Below are 21,277 nucleotides of genomic sequence, written 5' to 3' on the forward strand. Positions count from 1 at the left end.
GGGGTTTGGCCCCATAGAAGGGGGGTTTGGCCCCATAGAAGGGGGTTTGGCCCCATAGAAGGGGGTTGGGGGGGGGTTTGGCCCCGTAGAGGGGGTTTGGCCCCATAGAAGGGGGTTGGGGGGGTGGTTGGCCCCATAGCACACGAGGGGGTTTGGCCCCATAGAAGGGGGTTGGGAGGGTGGTTTGGCCCCATAGAGGGGGATTTGGCCCCATAGAAGGGGGTTGGGGGGGGGGTTGGCCCCATAGAGGGGGGTTGGGGGGGGGTTGGCCCCATAGAGGGGGGTTGGGGGGGGGTTGGCCCCATAGAGGGGGGTTTGGCCCCATAGAAGGGGGTTGGAGGGGGGTTTGGCCCCATAGAGGGGGGTTGGCCCCATAGAAGGGGGTTGGGAGGGGGGTTTGGCCCCATAGAGGGGGGTTGGGGGGGGGGTTGGCCCCATAGAGGGGGGTTGGGGGGGGGTTGGCCCCATAGAGGGGGGTTTGGCCCCATAGAAGGGGGTTGGAGGGGGGTTTGGCCCCATAGAGGGGGGTTGGCCCCATAGAAGGGGGTTGGGAGGGGGGTTTGGCCCCATAGAGGGGGGTTTGGCCCCATAGAAGGGGGTTTGGCCCCATAGAAGGGGGTTGGGAGGGGGGTTGGGGGGGGGTTGGCCCCATAGAGGGGGTTTGGCCCCATAGAAGGGGGGTTGGGGGGGGGGTTGGCCCCATAGAGGGGGGTTTGGCCCCATAGAAGGGGTTTGGCCCCATAGAAGGGGGTTGGAGGGGGGTTGGGGGGGGGTTGGCCCCATAGAGGGGGTTTGGCCCCCATAGAAGAGGGTTTGGCCCCATAGAAGGGGGTTGGGGGGGGGTTTGGCCCCATAGAAGGGGGTTTGGCCACATAGAAGGGGGTTGGGGGGGGGTTGGCCCCATAGAGGGGGGTTTGGCCCCATAGAAGGGGGTTTGGCCCCATAGAAGGGGGTTGGGAGGGGGGTTTGGCCCCATAGAAGGGGGGTTTGGCCCCATAGAAGGGGGTTTGGCCCCATAGAAGGGGGTTGGGGGGGGGTTTGGCCCCGTAGAGGGGGTTTGGCCCCATAGAAGGGGGTTGGGGGGGTGGTTGGCCCCATAGAGGGGGGTTTGGCCCCATAGAAGGGGGTTGGGGGGGGGGTTGGCCCCATAGAAGGGGGTTTGGCCCCATAGAAGGGGGTTGGGGGGGAGTTTGGCCCCATAGAAGGGGGTTTGGCCCCATAGAGAGGGGTTGGGGGGGGTTGGGGGGGGTTTGGCCCCGTAGAGGGGGTTTGGCCCCATAGAAGGGGGTTGGAGGGGGGTTTGGCCCCATAGAAGGGGGTTGGGGGGGGGGTTGGCCCCATAGAGGGGGGTTTGGCCCCATCGAAGGGGGTTGGGGGGGGGGGTTGGCCCCATAGAAGGGGGTTTGGCCCCATAGAAGGGGGTTGGAGGGGGGTTTGGCCCCATAGAAGGGGGTTGGGGGGGGGGTTGGCCCCATAGAGGGGTTTTGGCCCCATAGAAGGGGGTTGGGGGGGGGGTTGGCCCCATAGAGGGGGTTTGGCCCCATAGAAGGGGGTTGGGGGGGAGTTTGGCCCCATAGAAGGGGGTTTGGCCCCATAGAAGGGGGTTGGAGGGGGGTTTGGCCCCATAGAGGGGGGTTTGGCCCCATAGAGGGGGTTTGGCCCCATCGAAGGGGGTTGGGGGGGGGGTTGGCCCCATAGAAGGGGGTTTGGCCCCATAGAAGGGGGTTGGAGGGGGGTTTGGCCCCATAGAAGGGGGTTGGGGGGGTTTGGTCCCATAGAGGGGGGTTTGGCCCCATAGAGGGGGGTTTGGGGGGTGTTTGGCCCCATAGAAGGGGGGTTGGTCCCATAGAGGGGGGTTTGGCCCCATAGAGGGGGGTTTGGGGGGGGGTGGCCCCATAGAGGGGTTTTGGCCCCATAGAAGGGGGTTGGGGGGGGGGGTTGGCCCCATAGAGGGGGTTTGGCCCCATAGAAGGGGGTTGGGGGGGAGTTTGGCCCCATAGAAGGGGGTTTGGCCCCATAGAAGGGGGTTGGGGGGGGGTTGGCCCCATAGAAGGGGGTTTGGCCCCATAGAGGGGGTTTGGCCCCATAGAAGGGGGTTGGGGGGGTAGTTGGGGGGGGGGTTGGCCCCATAGAGGGGGGTTGGGGGGGATGGGAGGTGTGGGGAGGTGCCCTATAGACTCTCTGACCCATAGAATGGTGCCCCATAGAGCCTCTGACCCATAGAGTAGAGCCCTATAGACTCTCAGACCCATAGACACTGTGCCCCATAGAATGGTGCCCTATAGACTCTCAGACCTATAGAGTAGTGCCCCATAGAGCCTCTGCCCCATAGCGACGTCAACCTTCCATGGGGTGACCCCCAACTGCCCCACAGAGCCGGGAGAACCAACCCTACCCTGATCCACCACCCAAGAACCGAGTCCCTCACCACTCCCCGTGCCCCACAGCCTGCCCCACATCCTGCCCCACATCCCACCCCACCTCCTGCCCCATAGCGACGTCAACCTTCCATCGGATGACCCCCGGCTGCCCCACAGAGCCGGGAGAACCAACCCTACCCTGATCCACCACCCAAGAACCGAGTCCCTCACCACTCCCCGTGCCCCACAGCCTGCCCCACATCCTGCCCCACATCCCACCCCACCTCCTGCCCCATAGCGACGTCAACCTTCCATCGGATGACCCCCAGCTGCCCCACAGAGCCGGGAGAACCAACCCTACCCTGATCCACCACCCAAGAACCGAGTCCCTCACCACTCCCCGTGCCCCATAGTCTGCCCCATAGAGTGTGCCCCACCTCCTGCCCCACCTCCAGCCCCATAGCGACGTCAACCTTCCATCGAACAACCCCCAACTGCCCCACAGAGCTGCAAGAACCAACCCTACCCTGATCCACCACCCAAGAACCGAGTCCCTCACCGCTCCCTGTGCCCCATAGTCTGCCCCATAGCGTGTGCCCCACATCCCACCCCACCTCCAGCCCCATAGCGATGTCAACCTTCCATCGGATGACCCCCAGCTGCCCCACAGAGCCGGGAGAACCAACCCTACCCTGATCCACCACCCAAGAACCGAGTCCCTCACCGCTCCCTCTGCCCCATAGTCTGCCCCACAGCCTGCCCCACATCCCACCCCACCTCCAGCCCCATAGCGACGTCAACCTTCCATCGAACGACCCCCAACTGCCCCACAGAGCCGGGAGAACCAACCCTACCCTGATCCACCACCCAAGAACGGTGTCCTTCACCGCTCCCCGTGCCCCATAGCCTGCCCCACGGCCTGCCCCACAGCCTGTCCCACATCCCACCCCACCTCCAGCCCCATAGCAACGTCAACCTTCCATGGGATGACCCCCGGCTGCCCCACAGAGCCGGGAGAACCAACCCTACCCTGATCCACCACCCAAGAACCGAGTCCCTCACCGCTCCCCGTGCCCCATAGCCTGCCCCACAGCCTGCCTCATGGCCTGCCCCACATCTTGCCCCACCTCCTGCCCCACCTCCAGCCCCATAGCGACATCAACCTTCCATCGAACAACCCCCAGCTGCCCCACAGAGCCGGGAGAACCAACCCTACCCTGATCCACCACCCAAGAACCGAGTCCCTCACCACTCCCTGTGCCCCATAGTCTGCCCCATAGCGTGTGCCCCACCTCCTGCCCCACCTCCAGCCCCATAGCGACGTCAACCTTCCATCGAACGACCCCCGGCTGCCCCACAGAGCCGGGAGAACCAACCCTACCCTGATCCACCACCCAAGAACCGAGTCCCTCACCGCTCCCCGTGCCCCATAGCCTGCCCCACAGCCTGCCCCACGGCCTGCCCCACATCCTGTCCCACATCCCACCCCACCTCCAGCCCCATAGCGACGTCAACCTTCCATCGAACGACCCCCGGCTGCCCCACAGAGCCGGGAGAACCAACCCTACCCTGATCCACCACCCAAGAACTGTGTTCTTCACCACTCCCCGTGCCCCACAGCCTGCCCCACGGCCTGCCCCACATCCTGCCCCACATCCCACCCCACCTCCAGCCCCATAGCAACGTCAACCTTCCATGGGATGACCCCCGGCTGCCCCACAGAGCCGGGAGAACCAACCCTACCCTGATCCACCACCCAAGAACCGAGTCCCTCACCACTCCCTGTGCCCCATAGCCTGCCCCACAGCCTGCCTCATGGCCTGCCCCACATCTTGCCCCACCTCCTGCCCCACCTCCAGCCCCATAGCGACGTCAACCTTCCATCGGATGACCCCCAGCTGCCCCACAGAGCTGCAAGAACCAACCCTACCCTGATCCACCACCCAAGAACCGAGTCCCTCACCACTCCCCGTGCCCCATAGCCTGCCCCACAGCCTGCCTCATGGCCTGCCCCACATCTTGCCCCACCTCCTGCCCCACCTCCAGCCCCATAGCGACGTCAACCTTCCATCGAACAACCCCCAACTGCCCCACAGAGCCGGGAGAACCAACCCTACCCTGATCCACCACCCAAGAACCGAGTCCCTCACCGCTCCCCGTGCCCCACAGCCTGCCCCACAGCCTGCCCCATGGCCTGCCCCACATCCCACCCCACCTCCTGCCCCATAGCGACGTCAACCTTCCATCGAACGACCCCCGGCTGCCCCACAGAGCCGGGAGAACCAACCCTACCCTGATCCACCACCCAAGAACCGAGTCCCTCACCGCTCCCCGTGCCCCATGGCCTGCCCCACAGCCTGCCCCACATCCTTCCCCACATCCCACCCCACCTCCTGCCCCATAGCGACGTCAACCTTCCATCGGATGACCCCCGGCTGCCCCACAGAGCCGGGAGAACCAACCCTACCCTGATCCACCACCCAAGAACGGTGTCCTTCACCGCTCCCTCTGCCCCATAGCCTGCCCCACAGCCTGCCCCACATCCCACCCCACATCCCACCCCACCTCCAGCCCCATAGCGACGTCAACCTTCCATCAGATGACCCCTGGCTGCCCCACAGAGCTGCAAGAACCAACCCTACCCTGATCCACCACCCAAGAACCGAGTCCCTCACCGCTCCCCATGCCCCATAGCCTGCCCCACAGCCTGCCTCATGGCCTGCCCCACATCTTGCCCCACCTCCAGCCCCATAGCGACATCAACCTTCCATCGAACAACCCCCAGCTGCCCCACAGAGCCGGGAGAACCAACCCTACCCTGATCCACCACCCAAGAACCGAGTCCCTCACCGCTCCCCGTGCCCCACAGCCTGCCCCACAGCCTGCCCCATGGCGCGGCCGCCCCCCCAAACCTTTGTTGCAGAGCTCGCAGACGTGGTTGGGGCCCTGAGCGTGGACCTTCATGTGGTCGGAGATGTAGGCGGCGCTGAGCATCTTCCCGCAGACGTGACAGGGGACCTTCTCCTCGTGCCGCACCGTGTGCGCCCGCAGCCGGTCCTTGGTGGCGAAGGCGGCCTCGCAGGTCTGGGGGCAGGCGTGGGGCAGGCCGTGGGGCAGGCCGTGGGGCAGGCCGTGGGGCGGGAAGGGGGCGGGGAGGGGGGGGGCGGCGGGGGGAGGGACCTACCTCGCACTTGAAGGGGCGCTCCGTGGAGTGGACCTGTCGGACGTGGCTGTTGAGGTGGTCGGGCCTTGGGGGGGAGAGAGCGGGCCCGGGGCCACCGCGGCCACCGGCGGCCACGGGATGGCACCGTCAGGATCTTGAGGGCCACCAGGACCACCGGTGGCCCCGTGATCTCAAGGGCCACCATGACCACCACCACCATGATCTCAAGGGCCACCATGACCTCAAGGGCCCCCATGACCTCAAGGGCCACCATGGCCACCAACATGACCTCAAGGGCCACCATGACCACCACCACCATGATCTCAAGGACCACCATGACTTCAACGTCCCCCATGACCACCACCATGAACTGAAGGGCACCCATGACCTCAAGGGCCCCCATGACCTCAAGGGCCACCATGGCCACCAAAATGACCTCAAGGGCCACCATGAACTCAAGGGCCCCCATGACCTGAAGGGCCACCATGACCTCAAGGGCCCCCATGACCACCACCATGACCTCAAGGGCCACCATGATCTCAAGGGCCACCAGGACCACCAGTGGCCCCATGACCACCACCACCCCCATGACCTCAAGGGCCACCATGACCTCAAGGGCCCCCATGACCACCAACATGACCTCAAGGGCCACCATGACCTCAAGGGCCACCATGACCACCACCATGACCTCAAGGGCCACCATGATCTCAAGGGCCACCATGACCACCAGTGGCCCCATGACCTCAAGGGCCACCATGACCTCAAGGGCCCCCATGACCACCACCATGACCTCAAGGGCCACCATGACCACCAGTGGCCCCATGACCACCACCACCCCCATGACCTCAAGGGCCACCATGACCACCACCACCATGATCTCAAGGACCACCATGACCTCAAGGGCCCCCATGACCACCAACATGACCTCAAGGGCCACCATGACCTCAAGGGCCACCATGACCTCAAGGGCCACCATGACCACCACCATGACCTCAAGGGCCACCATGATCTCAAGGGCCACCATGACCACCAGTGGCCCCATGACCTCAAGGGCCACCATGACCTCAAGGGCCACCATGACCACCAGTGGCCCCATGACCACCACCACCCCCATGATCTCAAGGGTCATCATGACCTCAAGGGCCCCCATGACCACCACCACCATGATCTCAAGGACCACCATGACCTCAAGGGCCACCATGACCACCAACATGACCTCAAGGGCCACCATGACCTCAAGGGCCACCATGACCTCAAGGGCCACCATGACCACCACCATGACCTCAAGGGCCACCATGATCTCAAGGACCACCATGACCACCAGTGGCCCCATGACCTCAAGGGCCACCATGACCTCAAGGGCCCCCATGACCACCCCCATGACCTCAAGGGCCACCATGACCACTACCATGACCTCAAGGGCCACCATGACCTCAAGGGCCCCCATGACCACCCCCATGACCTCAAGGGCCACCATGACCACCAGTGGCCCCATGACCACCACCACCCCCATGATCTCAAGGGCCACCATGACCACCACCATGACCTCAGGGGCCACCATGACCACCAACATGACCTCAAGAGCCACCATGAACTCAAGGGCTACCATGACCACCACCACCATCAGGATCTTGAGGGCCACCATAACCACCAGTGGCCCCATGACCTCAAGGGCCACCATGACCACCACCACCATGACCTCAACGGCCACCATGACCTCAAGGGCCACCATGACCACTACCATGACCTGAAGGGCCACCGTGATCTAAAGGGCCACCATGACCACCAGTGGCCCCATGACCAGCACCACCCCCATGATCTCAAGGGCCACCATGACCACCACCATGACCTCAAGGGCCACCATGTTCTCAAGGGACACCATGATCTCAAGGGCCCCCATGACCACCAGTGTCCCCACAACCACCCCCACCCCATGATCTCAAGGGCCACCATGACCTCAAGGGCCCCCATGACCACCACCATGACCTCAAGGGCCACCATGACCACCACCACCATGACCTCAACGGCCACCATGAGCTCAAGGGCCCCCATGACCACCACCATGACCTCAAGGGCCACCATGACCACCAGTGGCCCCATGACCACCACCACCCCCATGATCTCAAGGGCCACCATGATCTCAAGGGCCACCATGACCACCAACATGACCTCAGGGGCCACCACGACCACCAGTGTCCCCATGACCACCACCATGACCTCAAGGGCCACCATGATCACCACCACCATCAGGATCTTGAGGGCCACCATAACCACCAGTGGCCCCATGACCTCAAGGGCCCCGATGACCACCACCATTACCTCAAGGGCCACCATGATCACCACCACCATCAGGATCTCAAGGACCACCATGACCTCAAGGGCCACCATGACCACCAGTGGCCCCATGACCACCACCACCCCCATGACCTCAAGGGCCACCATGACCACCACCACGACCTCAAGGGCCACCACGACCACCAGTGTCCCCATGACCACCACCATGACCTCAAGGGCCACCATGACCACCACCACCATGACCTCAAGGGCCACCATGACCACCAGTGGCCCCATGACCACCACCACCCCCATGATCTCAAGGGCCACCATGATCTCAAGGGCCACCATGACCACCACCATGACCTCAGGGGCCACCACGACCACCAGTGTCCCCATGACCACCACCATGACCTCAAGGGCCACCATGACCACCACCATGACCTCAAGGGCCACCATGACCACCACCATCATGACCTCAACGGCCACCATGACCTCAAGGGCCCCCATGACCACCACCATGACCTCAAGGGCCACCATGACCTCAAGGGCCACCATGACCACCACCATGACCTCAAGGGCCACCACGACCACCAGGTTCCCCATGACCACCACCATGACCTCAAGGGCCACCATGACCACCACCACCATGACCTCAAGGGCCACCATGACCACCAGTGGCCCCATGACCACCACCACCATGGCCTCAAGGGCCACCATGACCTCAAGGGCCCCCATGACCACCACCATGACCTCAAGGGCCACCACGACCACCAGTGGCCCCATGACCACCACCACCCCCATGATCTCAAGGGCCACCATGACCACCACCACCATGACCTCAAGGGCCACCATGACCACCAGTGGCCCCATGACCACCAGCACCCCCATGATCTCAAGGGCCACGATGATCTCAAGGGCCACCATGACCACCACCATGACCTCAGGGGCCACCACGACCACCAGTGTCCCCATGACCACCACCATGACCTCAAGGGCCACCATGACCACCACCATGACCTCAAGGGCCACCATGACCACCACCACCATCAGGATCTTGAGGGCCACCATGACCACCAGTGTCCCCATGACCTCAAGGGCCACCATGACCACCGCCACCATGATCTCAAGGGCCACCATGACCACCAGTCCCACCACGACCACCAGCATCACCGTGACCACCAACGTCACCATGACCACCAGTCCCACCATGACCACCAGCGTCACCACGCCCCCCAACCCCACCGTGCCCCCCAACCCCACCGTGCCCCGCCCCGATGCCACCGCCTCCCCGCCCACCTGGAGAAGCTCTTCCCGCAGTGGCTGCAGATGTGGGGCTTGGGGGGGGGGTGTCACTGGGACCGCCAGCCCCACCATGGCCACCAGCATCACCGCGACCCCCAGAATCACCACGACCACCAGTGCCACCATGACCTCCAGTGTCACCATGACCTCCAGCGTCACCATGACCACCAGTCCCACCATGACCACCAGTCCCACCACAACCTCCAGCGTCACCATGACCACCAGTCCCACCATGACCACCAGTGCCACCATGACCACCAGCGTCACCATGACCACCAGTCCCACCATGACCACCAGTCCCACCATGACCTCCAGCGTCACCATGACCACCAGTCCCACCACAACCTCCAGCGTCACCACAACCTCCAGCGTCACCACAACCTCCAGCGTCACCATGACCAGCAGTGATGCCATGGCCACCAGTCCCACCATGACCTCCAGTGTCACCATGACCTCCAGTCCCACCATGACCACCAGTCCCACCATGACCTCCAGCATCACCACGACCTCCAGCGTCACCATGACCACGAAGGTCACCATGACCATCAACGTCACCATGACCACCAGTCCCACCATGAACACCAGTGATGCCATGACCATCAACGTCACCATGACCTCCAGCCCCACCATGACCACCAAGATCACCATGACCACCAACGTCACCATGACCCCCAGCGTCACCACGACCTCCAGTCCCACCACAACCTCCAGCATCACCACAACCCCCAACCCCACCGTGCCCCCCAACCCCACCACGCCCCGCCCCGATGCCACCGCCTCCCCGCCCACCTGGAGAAGCTCTTCCCGCAGTGGCTGCAGATGTGGGGCTTGGGGGGGGGTGTCACTGGGACCGCCAGCCCCACCACGGCCACCAGCATCACCGCGACCCCCAGAATCACCACGACCTCCAGCGTCACCATGACCTCCAGCGTCACCATGACCACCAGTCCCACCATGAACACCAGTGATGCCATGACCATCAACGTCACCATGACCTCCAGCCCCACCATGACCTCCAGCCCCACCATGACCACCAAGATCACCATGACCACCAGTCCCACCATGACCACCAGCATCACCGTGCCCCCCAACCCCACCACGCCCCGCCCACCTGGAGAAGCTCTTCCCGCAGTGGCTGCAGATGTGGGGCTTGTGGGGGGGGGTGTCACTGGGACCGCCAGCCCCACCACGGCCACCAGCATCACCGCGACCCCCAGAATCACCACGACCTCCAGTGCCACCATGACCTCCAGTCCCACCATGACCTCCAGTCCCACCATGACCTCCAGTGTCACCATGACCACCAGTGATGCCATGGCCACCAGTGATGCCATGACCACCAGTCCCACCATGACCTCCAGTCCCACCATGGCCACCAATGTCACCATGACCACCAGTGTCACCACGACCTCCAACGTCACCATGACCTCCAGTGTCACCATGACCACCAACATCACCATGACCACCAGTGATGCCATGGCCACCAGTCCCACCATGACCTCCAGTGTCACCATGACCTCCAGTCCCACCATGACCTCCAACGTCACCATGACCTCCAGCGTCACCATGACCACCAACGTCACCATGACCACCAGTCCCACCATGACCTCCAGCATCACCACAACCTCCAGCATCACCACGACCACGAACATCACCATGACCCCCAGCATCACCACAACCCCCAACCCCACCGTGCCCCCCACCCCCACCACGCCCCGCCCCGATGCCACCGCCTCCCCGCCCACCTGGAGAAGCTCTTCCTGCAGTGGCTGCAGATGTGGGGCTTGGGGGGGGGTGTCACTGGGACCGCCAGCCCCACCATGGCCACCAGCATCACCGCGACCCCCAGAATCACCACGACCTCCAGTCCCACCATGACCTCCAGCGTCACCATGACCTCCAGCATCACCATGACCACCAGTCCCACCACGACCTCCAGTGTCACCATGACCACCAACGTCACCACGACCTCCAGTCCCACCATGACCACCAGCGTCACCATGACCACCAGTGATGCCATGGCCACCAGTGATGCCATGGCCACCAGTGATGCCATGGCCACCAGTGCCACCATGACCTCCAGTGTCACCATGACCGCCAATGTCACCATGACCACCAGTCCCACCATGACCACCAGTCCCACCATGACCACCAGTGATGCCATGGCCACCAGTGATGCCATGGCCACCAGTCCCACCATGACCACCAGCGTCACCATGACCACCAGTGATGCCATGGCCACCAGTGATGCCATGGCCACCAGTGATGCCATGGCCACCAGTGCCACCATGACCTCCAGTGTCACCATGACCGCCAATGTCACCATGACCACCAGTCCCACCATGACCACCAGTCCCACCATGACCACCAGTGATGCCATGGCCACCAGTGATGCCATGGCCACCAGTCCCACCATGACCACCAGCGTCACCATGACCACCAGTGATGCCATGGCCACCAGTGATGCCATGACCACCAGTGATGCCATGACCTCCAGCATCACCACGACCTCCAACGTCACCACGACCTCCAGTCCCACCATGACCACCAGCGTCACCACAACCTCCAACGTCACCACAACCTCCAACGTCACCACAACCTCCAGCGTCACCACAACCTCCAGCGTCACCATGACCACCAGTGATGCCATGGCCACCAGTCCCACCATGACCACCAACCCCACCGTGCCCCCCACCCCCACCACGCCCCGATGCCACCGCCTCCCCGCCCACCTGGAGAAGCTCTTCCCGCAGTGGCTGCAGATGTAGGGCTTGTGGGGGGGTGTCACTGGGACCGCCAGCCCCACCATGGCCACCAGCATCACCACGACCCCCAGAATCACCACGACCTCCAGTCCCACCACGACCTCCAGCGTCACCATGAATACTAGTGCCACCATGACCACCAGCATCACCACAACCTCCAGCATCACCATGACCACCAGTCCCACCATGACCACCAGCATCACCATAACCTCCAGTGATGCCATGACCACCAGTCCCACCATGACCACCAGTCCCACCATGACCTCCAGCATCACCACAACCTCCAGCATCACCATGACCTCCAGCATCACCACAACCTCCAGCATCAGCATGACCTCCAGCGTCACCACGACCTCCAGTGTCACCATGACCACGAAGGTCACCATGACCACCACCATCACCATGACCTCCAGTCCCACCACAACCCCCAACCCCACCATGACCCCCAGCATCACCGTGCCCCCCACCCCCACCACGCCCCGACGCCACCACCTCCCTGCCCACCTGGAGAAGCTCTTCCCGCAGTGGCTGCAGATGTAGGGCTTGTGGACGGCGCCGTCGTGGGAGCGCACGTGGTAACTCATCCTGTCCTTCCGCTTGAAGCGCTGTTGGCAGACGGGACACTGGTAGGGCTTCTCGTCCGAGTGGGACAACTTGTGCCGGTTGAGGTGGTACACGTCCCGGAACGCTTTGCCGCACATCTCGCACGCGTGATTCTTCCGCGCCCGTTTGGCCGCCGGTCCCGGGGGACCCGTTGCCCCCGTTGCCCCCGGGGTGGCGGCTTCTCCTCCCAAACCGCTGACGCTCAACAAGCTGAGGGGCACCATGGTGGGCATCTTCATGGCGGCGCCGGCCGTGCCGCGGGCGGCTTTGGCTCCGGTGTGGATGGCCTCGTGGCGCCGGAGGTTGTAGCCGTTCTTGAACTCCTTGGCGCAGAGGGAGCAGATGTAGGGCCCTTTGCTCTTGGACTTGCGCGGCGGCTCGCCGGCGGGGGGCGGAGGTGGCCCCGGGGGTGGCCCCGGGGGCGGTCCCGGGGGAGGGGCCTCTTGGGGAGGGGGTTTGAGGGCGGCGGCGTCCACGGTGGTGGCGGGAGCGGGGACGGGAGCGGGATCCGGGGCAGCCGTCAACACCGGCAGGAGGTCCACCTGCAGCGCCTCGGCCGGGGCGGAGGGGGGCGGCGGAGCGGCGGCGGCGGCCTGCGGGCAAGCGGGGCAACGTCACCGCGGGGGGAGGGGGCACCGGGGCCGCCGGGGCCAGCAGTGGCACCAGGGCCAGCAGTGGCACCAGGGCCACCAGGGCCAGCAGCACCACCAGGGCCACCAGGGCCACCAGGGCCACCAGCACCACCAGGGCCAGCAGGGCCAGCAGGGCCAGCAGGGCCAGCAGGGCCAGCAGGGCCAGCAGCACCACCGGGGCCACCAGGGCCAGCAGTGGCATCAAGGCCACCAGTGCCACCAGGGCCAGCAGCGCCACCAGGGCCAGCAGCACCACCGGGGCCACCGGGGCCAGCAGTGGCACCAGGGCCACCAGGGCCACCAGGGCCACCGGGGCCAGCAGTGGCATCAAGGCCACCAGTGCCACCAGGGCCACCAGCACCACCAGGGCCAGCAGGGCCAGCAGTGGCACCAAGGCCACCAGTAGCACCAGGGCCAGCGGCACCACCAGGGCCACCGGGGCCACCAGGGCCAGCAGCACCACCGGGGCCACCAGGGCCAGCGGCAGCACCAGGGCCAGCAGGGCCAGCAGCACCACCAGGGCCACCGGGGCCAGCAGGGCCACCAGGGCCAACAGTGCCACCAGGGCCACCAGGGCCAACCGTGGCACCAGGGCCACCAGTAGCACCAGGGCCAGCGGCACCACCAGGGCCACCGGGGCCACCAGGGCCAGCAGCACCACCAGGGCCACCGGGGCCACCAGGGCCAGCAGTGGCACCAGGGCCAGCAGGGCCAGCAGCACCACCAAGGCCACCGGGGCCAGCAGGGCCACCAGGGCCACCAGTAGCACCAGGGCCACCGGGGCCACCAGGGCCAGCAGGGCCACCAGGGCCAGCAGCACCACCGGGGCCACCGGGGCCAGCGGCAGCACCAGGGCCCCCGGGGCCACCAGGGCCACCAGTAGCACCAGGGCCAGCAGGGCCAGCAGCACCACCGGGGCCACCAGGGCCACCAGTGGCACCAGGGCCACCAGTAGCACCAGGGCCCCCGGGGCCACCAGGGCCACCAGTAGCACCAGGGCCAGCAGGGCCAGCAGCACCACCGGGGCCACCAGGGCCAGCAGTGGCACCAGGGCCACCAGTAGCACCAGGGCCACCGGGGCCACCAGGGCCACCAGGGCCACCAGCACCACCAGGGCCACCAGGGCCAGCAGTGGCATCAAGGCCACCAGTGCCACCAGGGCCACCAGCACCACCAGGGCCAGCAGCAGCACCGGGGCCACCGGGGCCAGCAGTAGCACCAGGGCCAGCAGTAGCACCAGGGCCACCGGGGCCAGCAGGGCCACCAGGGCCAGCAGCACCACCGGGGCCACCAGGGCCACCAGTGGCACCAGGGCCACCAGTGGCACCAGGGCCAGCAGTAGCACCAGGGCCACCGGGGCCACCAGGGCCAGCAGGTCTACCAGGGCCAGCAGCACCACCGGGGCCACCAGGGCCACCAGGGCCACCGGGGCCACCAGGGCCACCAGCACCACCAGGGCCAGCAGTGGCACCAAGGCCAACAGTGGCTCCAGGGCCACCAGGGCCACTGGGGCCACCAGGGCCACCAGCACCACCAGGGCCACCAGGGCCACTGGGGCCACCAGTAGCACCAGGGCCAGCAGCAGCACCAGGGCCACCGGGGCTACCAGGACCACCAGTAGCACCAGGGCCAGCAGCACCAGCAGGGCCACCAGTAGCACTCGGGCCACCAGTAGCACCAGGGCCAGTGGCAGCACCAGGGCCACCGGGGCCACCATTGCCACTGGTATCACCAGGGCCACCAGTATCACCATGACCACCAGCAGCACCATGGCCACCAGTGACACCAGGGCCACCAGTAGCACCAGGGCCACCAGTAGCACCAGGGCCACCAGTACCACCAGTGCCACCAGTGCCACCAGGGCAGCTCATGTCAACATCACCACCAGTGCCACGCCCACCAGCGCCCCCATGACCACCAGTGCCACCACAACCACCAGTGCCACCAGTGTCCCCAGTAAGAGCCCGGCCCGTGTCCCCAGCGGCACCAGTGTGAGCACGACCAGTGCTCCCAGTGCCACCAGTACCACCAGTGTGAGGAACACCAGTGCTCCAGTGCAAGCACGACCAGTGCTCCCAGTGCCACCAGTGCCACCAGTGTGAGGAACACCAGTGCCCCAGTGCAAGCAAGACCAGTGCTCCCAGTGCCACCAGTGCCACCAGTGTGAGGAACACCAGTGCCACCAGTGTGAGCACGACCAGTGCTCCCAGTGCCACCAGTGTGAGGAACACCAGTGCCACCAGTGTGAACACCACCACTGCCCCCAGTGCCACCAGTGTGAGGAACACCAGTGCTCCCAGTGCCACCAGTACGAGTGAGGCCGCTGCCACCACCACCTCCAGTGCCACCAGTGCCACCAGTGTGAGGAACACCAGTGCTCCCAGTGCCACCAGTACGAGTGAGGCCGCTGCCACCACCACCTCCAGTGCCACCAGTGCCACCAGTGTGAGGAACACCAGTGCCACCAGTGTGAGCACGACCAGTGTCCCCAGTGCCACCAGTGTCCCCATCACCTGTAGTGCCTCCAGTGCCACCAGTGCCACCAGTATGAGTGAGGCCACTGCCACCACCACCTCCAGTGCCACCAGTGCCACCAGTGTGAGCATGACCAGTGCCACCAGTGCCACCAGTGCCACCAGTGTGAGTGAGGCCACTGCCACCAGTGCCACCAGTGTGAGGAACACCAGTGCCACCAGTGTCCCCAGTGCCTCCAGTATGACCCCAGACAGTGCAACCACTGCCACCAGTGTTCCCAGTGCCACCAGTGTGAGCAAGACCAGTGCTCCCAGTGCCACCAGTGTGAACACCACCACTGCCCCCAGTGCCACCAGTGTGAGCACAACCAGCGCCCCCAGTACCACCAGTACCACCAGTGGGCGCGAGGCCACTGCCCCCAGTGCCCCCAGTGTGAGCGATACCAGTGCTCCCAGTGCCACCAGTGCCCCCAGTGTGAGCATGACCAGTGCCACCAGTGCCACCAGTGTGAGCGATACCAGTGCTCCCAGTGCCACCAGTACCATCAGTACCACCAGTGCCACCAGTGTGAGGAGCACCAGTGCCACCAGTGTGAGCACAACCAGTGCCTCCAGTCCCACCAGTGCGAGCAACACCAGTGCTCCCAGTGCCACCAGTGTGAACACGACCACTGCCCCCAGTGCCCCCAGTGTGAGCACAACCAGTGCCACCAGTGCCACCAGTGCTCCCAGTGCCACCAGTGTGAGCACGACCAGTGCTCCCAGTGCCCCCAATGTGAGTGAGGCCAGTGCTCCCAGTGCCACCAGTGTGAACACCACCACCACCTCCAGTGCTCCCAGTGCCACCAGTGCCACCAGTGTGAACACCACCACTGCGCCCAGTGCCACCAGTGTGAGCAAGACCAGTGCCACCAGTGTGAACACCACCACCACCTCCAGTGCCACCAGTGCCACCAGTGTGAGGAACACCAGTGCCACCAGTGTGAACACCACCACTGCGCCCAGTGCCACCAGTGTGAGCAAGACCAGTGCCACCAGTATGAACACCACCACCACGACCAGTGCCCCCAGTGCCACCAGTGTGAGGAACACCAGTGCTCCCAGTGTGAGCATGACCAGTGCTCCCAGTGCCCCCAGTGTGAGTGAGGCCAGTGCTCCCAGTGCCACCAGTGCCACCAGTGTGAGGAACACCACTGCTCCCAGTGCCACCAGTGCCACCAGTGCCCCAAGTGTGAGGAACACCAGTGCTCCCAGTGCCACCAGTGTGAGCACGACCAGTGCTCCCAGTGCCCCCAGTGTGAGGACGACCAGTGCTCCCAGTGCTCCCAGTGCCACCAGTATGAACACCACCACCACCTCCAGTGCCACCAGTGCTCCCAGTGTGAACACCATCAGTGCTCCCAGTGCTCCCAGTGCCACCAGTGTGAACACCACCACCACCCCCAGTGCCATCAGTGCCGCCAGTGTGAGCACCACCAGTGCTCCCAGTGCCACCAGTGTGAACACCTCCAGTGCCACCAGTGCCCCCAGTGTGAGCAACACCAGTGCCCCCAGTGCCACCAGTGTGAACACCACCACCACCTCCAGTGCCACCAGTGCCCCCAGTGTGAGGAACACCAGTGCTCCCAGTGCCACCAGTGTGAGCATGACCAATGCTCCCAGTGCCCCCAGTGCCACCAGTGTGAACACCACCACCACCTCCAGTGCCACCAGTGTGAGGAACACCAGTGCTCCCAGTGTGAGCACGACCAGTGCCCCCAGTGCCACCAGTGCCACCAGTGTGAGCATGACCAGTGCCACCAGTACCACCAGCACGAATGAGGCCACTCCACCACCACCTCCAGTGCCACCAGTGCCACCAGTGTGAGGAACACCACTGCCACCAGTGCCTCCAGTGCCCCCAGTGTGAGCACGACCAGTGCCCCCAGTGCCACCAGTATGAACACCACCACCACCTCCAGTGCCACCAGTGCCACCAGTGTGAGCACCACCAGCGCTCCCAGTGCCACCAGTGTGAGGAACACCAGTGCCCCCAGTGTGAGCACGACCAGTGCCCCCAGTGCCACCAGTGTGAGGCCAGTGCTTCCAATGCTCCCAGTGCAACCAGTGTGAGCACGACCAGTGCTCCCAGTGCCACCAGTGCCACCAGTGTGAACACCACCACCACCTCCAGTGCCACCAGTGTGAGGAACACCAGTGCCACCAGTGTGAGCACGACCAGTGTCCCCAGTGCCACCAGTGTCCCCATCACCTGTAGTGCCTCCAGTGCCACCAGTGCCACCAGTATGAGTGAGGCCACTGCCACCACCACCTCCAGTGCCACCAGTGTGAGCATGACCAGTGCCACCAGTGCCACCAGTGCCACCAGTATGAACACCACCACCACCTCCAGTGCTCCCAGTGCCACCAGTGTGAGGAACACCACTGCCACCAGTGCTCCCAGTGCCACCAGTGTGAGCACCACCAGTGCTCCCAGTGCCACCAGTGTGAGCACCACCAGTGCTCCCAGTGCCCCCAGTGTGAGCACGACCAATGCTCCCAGTGCCCCCAGTGCCACCAGTGTGAACACCACCACCACCTCCAGTGCCACCAGTGCCACCAGTGTGAGGAACACCAGTGCTCCCAGTGCCACCAGTGTGAACACCACCACTGCCCCCAGTGCCACCAGTGTGAGCAAGACCAGTGCCACCAGTATGAACACCACCACCACCTCCAGTGCTCCCAGTGCCACCAGTGTGAGGAACACCACTGCCACCAGTGCTCCCAGTGCCACCAGTGTGAACACCACCACCACCTCCAGTGCTCCCACTGCCCCCAGTGTGAGCACGACCAGTGCTCCCAGTGCCACCAGTGCCACCAGTGTGAGGAACACCAGTGCTCCCAGTGTGAGCACGACCAGTGCCACCAGTGCCTCCAGTGCCACCAGTGCCACCAGTGTGAGTATGACCAGTGCCACCAGTGCCACCAGTGCCACCAGTATGAACACCACCACCACCTCCAGTGCTCCCAGTGCCACCAGTGTGAGGAACACCACTGCCACCAGTGCTCCCAGTGCCACCAGTGTGAGCACCACCAGTGCTCCCAGTGCCACCAGTGTGAGCACCACCAGTGCTCCCAGTGCCCCCAGTGTGAGCACGACCAATGCTCCCAGTGCCCCCAGTGCCACCAGTGTGAACACCACCACCACCTCCAGTGCCACCAGTGCCACCAGTGTGAGGAACACCAGTGCTCCCAGTGCCACCAGTGTGAACACCACCACTGCCCCCAGTGCCACCAGTGTGAGCAAGACCAGTGCCACCAGTATGAACACCACCACCACCTCCAGTGCTCCCAGTGCCACCAGTGTGAGGAACACCACTGCCACCAGTGCTCCCAGTGCCACCAGTGTGAACACCACCACCACCTCCAGTGCTCCCACTGCCCCCAGTGTGAGCACGACCAGTGCTCCCAGTGCCACCAGTGCCACCAGTGTGAGGAACACCAGTGCTCCCAGTGTGAGCACGACCAGTGCCACCAGTGCCTCCAGTGCCACCAGTGCCACCAGTGTGAGTATGACCAGTGCCACCAGTGCTACCAGTGCCACCAGTATGAACACCACCACCACCTCCAGTGCTCCCAGTGCCACCAGTGTGAGGAACACCACTGCCACCAGTGCTCCCAGTGCCACCAGTGTGAACACCACCACCACCTCCAGTGCTCCCACTGCCCCCAGTGTGAGCACGACCAGTGCTCCCAGTGCCACCAGTGCCACCAGTGTGAACACTACCACCACCTCCAGTGCCACCAGTGCCCCCAGTGTGAATACCACCAGTGCTCCCAGTGCCACCAGTGTGAACACCACCACCACCTCCAGTGCCACCAGTGCCACCAGTGTGAGGAACACCAGTGCTTCCAGTTTGAGCACGACCAGTGCTCCCAGTGCCACCAGTGCCACCAGTGTGAGGAACACCAGTGCTCCCAGTGTGAGCACGACCAGTGCCTCCAGTGCCACCAGTGTGAGGAACACCACTGCCACCAGTGCTCCCAGTGCTCCCAGTGTGAGCACCACCAGTGCCCCCAGTGCCACCAGTGCCACCAGTGTGAACACCACCACCACCTCCAGTGCCACCAGTGCCACCAGTGTGAGGAACACCAGTGCTTCCAGTTTGAGCACGACCAGTGCTCCCAGTGCCACCAGTGCCACCAGTGTGAGGAACACCAGTGCTCCCAGTGTGAGCACGACCAGTGCCTCCAGTGCCACCAGTGTGAGGAACACCACTGCCACCAGTGCTCCCAGTGCTCCCAGTGTGAGCACCACCAGTGCCCCCAGTGCCACCAGTGCCACCAGTGTGAACACCACCACCACCTCCAGTGCCACCAGTGCCACCAGTGTGAGGAACACCACTGCCACCAGTGCTCCCAGTGCCACCAGTGTGAACACCTCCAGTGCTCCCAGTGCCACCAGTGTGAGCACCACCACCGCCCCCCGCCCCCCCCCCCAGTCCCCCCCAGTCCTCCCAGTCCTCCCCCCCCTCCCCCTCCCCCTCCCCCTCCCCCCCCCTCCCCTCCCCCACCTGGAAGATGAAGCTGCTCCAGTTGGCGGCGTCCATGGCGGCGGCGGCGGCGGCGGCGCTGCGGCTGATGACGCCGCCGATGATGCCGTTGATGACGTCGCGGTCGGTGTCGGTGATCGGTGGGATTTTGGGGGGGGGGGGTGGGGGGGGGGTGGGGGGGGTGGGGGAGGGGCGGGGGGCTCGCGCCGCGCCGGGGGGAAGGGGGGGGGAGGGGCGGGAAAGGGGGCGGGGCCTCCTGTGAGGCGCTGCGTGAGGAGGAGGAGGAGGGGGGGGGGGAGGAGGAAGGAAGGAGCGCGCGAGGGCGGCGGCGGCGGGGATTGGTTGGGCCCCGCCCCCGCGCGCTCGCTGATTGGTCGGCGCCGCACGTGACACCGCCCCCCCTCCCGGCGCGGCCCAATGGGAGAAGGGGAGGAAGGGGGGAAGGGAGGGGGCGCGCCGCCATGTTGAAGGCCGCGCGGTTGCAGCGCGCACGCGCCGCCCGCGTTGCCACGGCGACGGGCCAACCCTCCCCCCCCCCTCCCTTCCGGGCGGCGCGCTCTGATTGGCTGAGCGCGGCGGGAGGCGCGAAAGCAGGGCCGCCGCGTGCCTCGACCCCGCCCCCTCAACCCCTAACCACGCCCTCTCACCCCCTAACCACGCCCTCTCAACCCCCAACCGCGCCCCCTCAGCCTAGTAACCACGCCCCCTCGCGGCGTGGCCACGCCCCTCACATCTTAACCACGCCCCCGCGCCTCTTAGCCACGCCCTCTCCCCGCTTAACCACGCCCAATATCCTCTAACCACGCCCCCTCTCGCGTAGCCACGCCCCCCGCCTCGGCGCCTCAGCGCCTTCCCGCCATTTTGCGGCTGAGGGGGCGGCCGCCATTTTGTGGCGTGAGGCGCCAACTACCCCCCCCCCCCCGCCATTTTGTGCCTCCCCCCTTCCCCCTTTTGCCCACCGGTTCCCAGTCAGGTAGGGGCTCCCCCCCCCCCGCTCCTCCCAGCGCCGCCATCGCTCTGGGGGGTGTCGTCCCCCCCCTCAAAAAACTCAATCCCCCTCAATAAACACTCCGAGGGGTGAAGATAACAGAGGTTTATTGGGGGGGAGGGGGTTCGGAGGGGTCTCGGGGGGGGGATTTGGGGGTGTGTGAGGGGATTTGGGGGGTCAG

At 65.1% G+C, this 21,277-nt stretch overlaps 1 protein-coding gene across 1 annotated transcript in view; it reads right to left on the reverse strand.

Moving 5' to 3' along the window:
- The window catches only part of LOC309684015 (myc-associated zinc finger protein-like), a gene marked incomplete at its 3' end in the record, with an annotated part of 21,960 nt that extends 1,699 nt beyond the window's left edge, over positions 1-20,261 (reverse strand). The window contains exons 1-4 of the mRNA XM_082499980.1: positions 20,130-20,261; positions 12,372-13,063; positions 5,545-5,608; positions 5,273-5,444 (exon numbers count right to left, since the gene is read on the reverse strand). Of these exons, the coding sequence (XP_082356106.1) occupies positions 5,273-5,444; positions 5,545-5,608; positions 12,372-13,063; positions 20,130-20,165 (964 nt within the window). The 5' untranslated portion in view covers positions 20,166-20,261. The remainder of the gene's footprint in view (positions 1-5,272; positions 5,445-5,544; positions 5,609-12,371; positions 13,064-20,129) is intronic.
- Positions 20,262-21,277: the final 1,016 nt, after the last annotated feature.

The sequence above is a fragment of the Vanellus vanellus genome (assembly GCF_965231255.1).
Source record: "Vanellus vanellus genome assembly, contig: HAP1_SCAFFOLD_1459, whole genome shotgun sequence".
NCBI classification, from domain to species: domain Eukaryota; kingdom Metazoa; phylum Chordata; class Aves; order Charadriiformes; family Charadriidae; genus Vanellus; species Vanellus vanellus.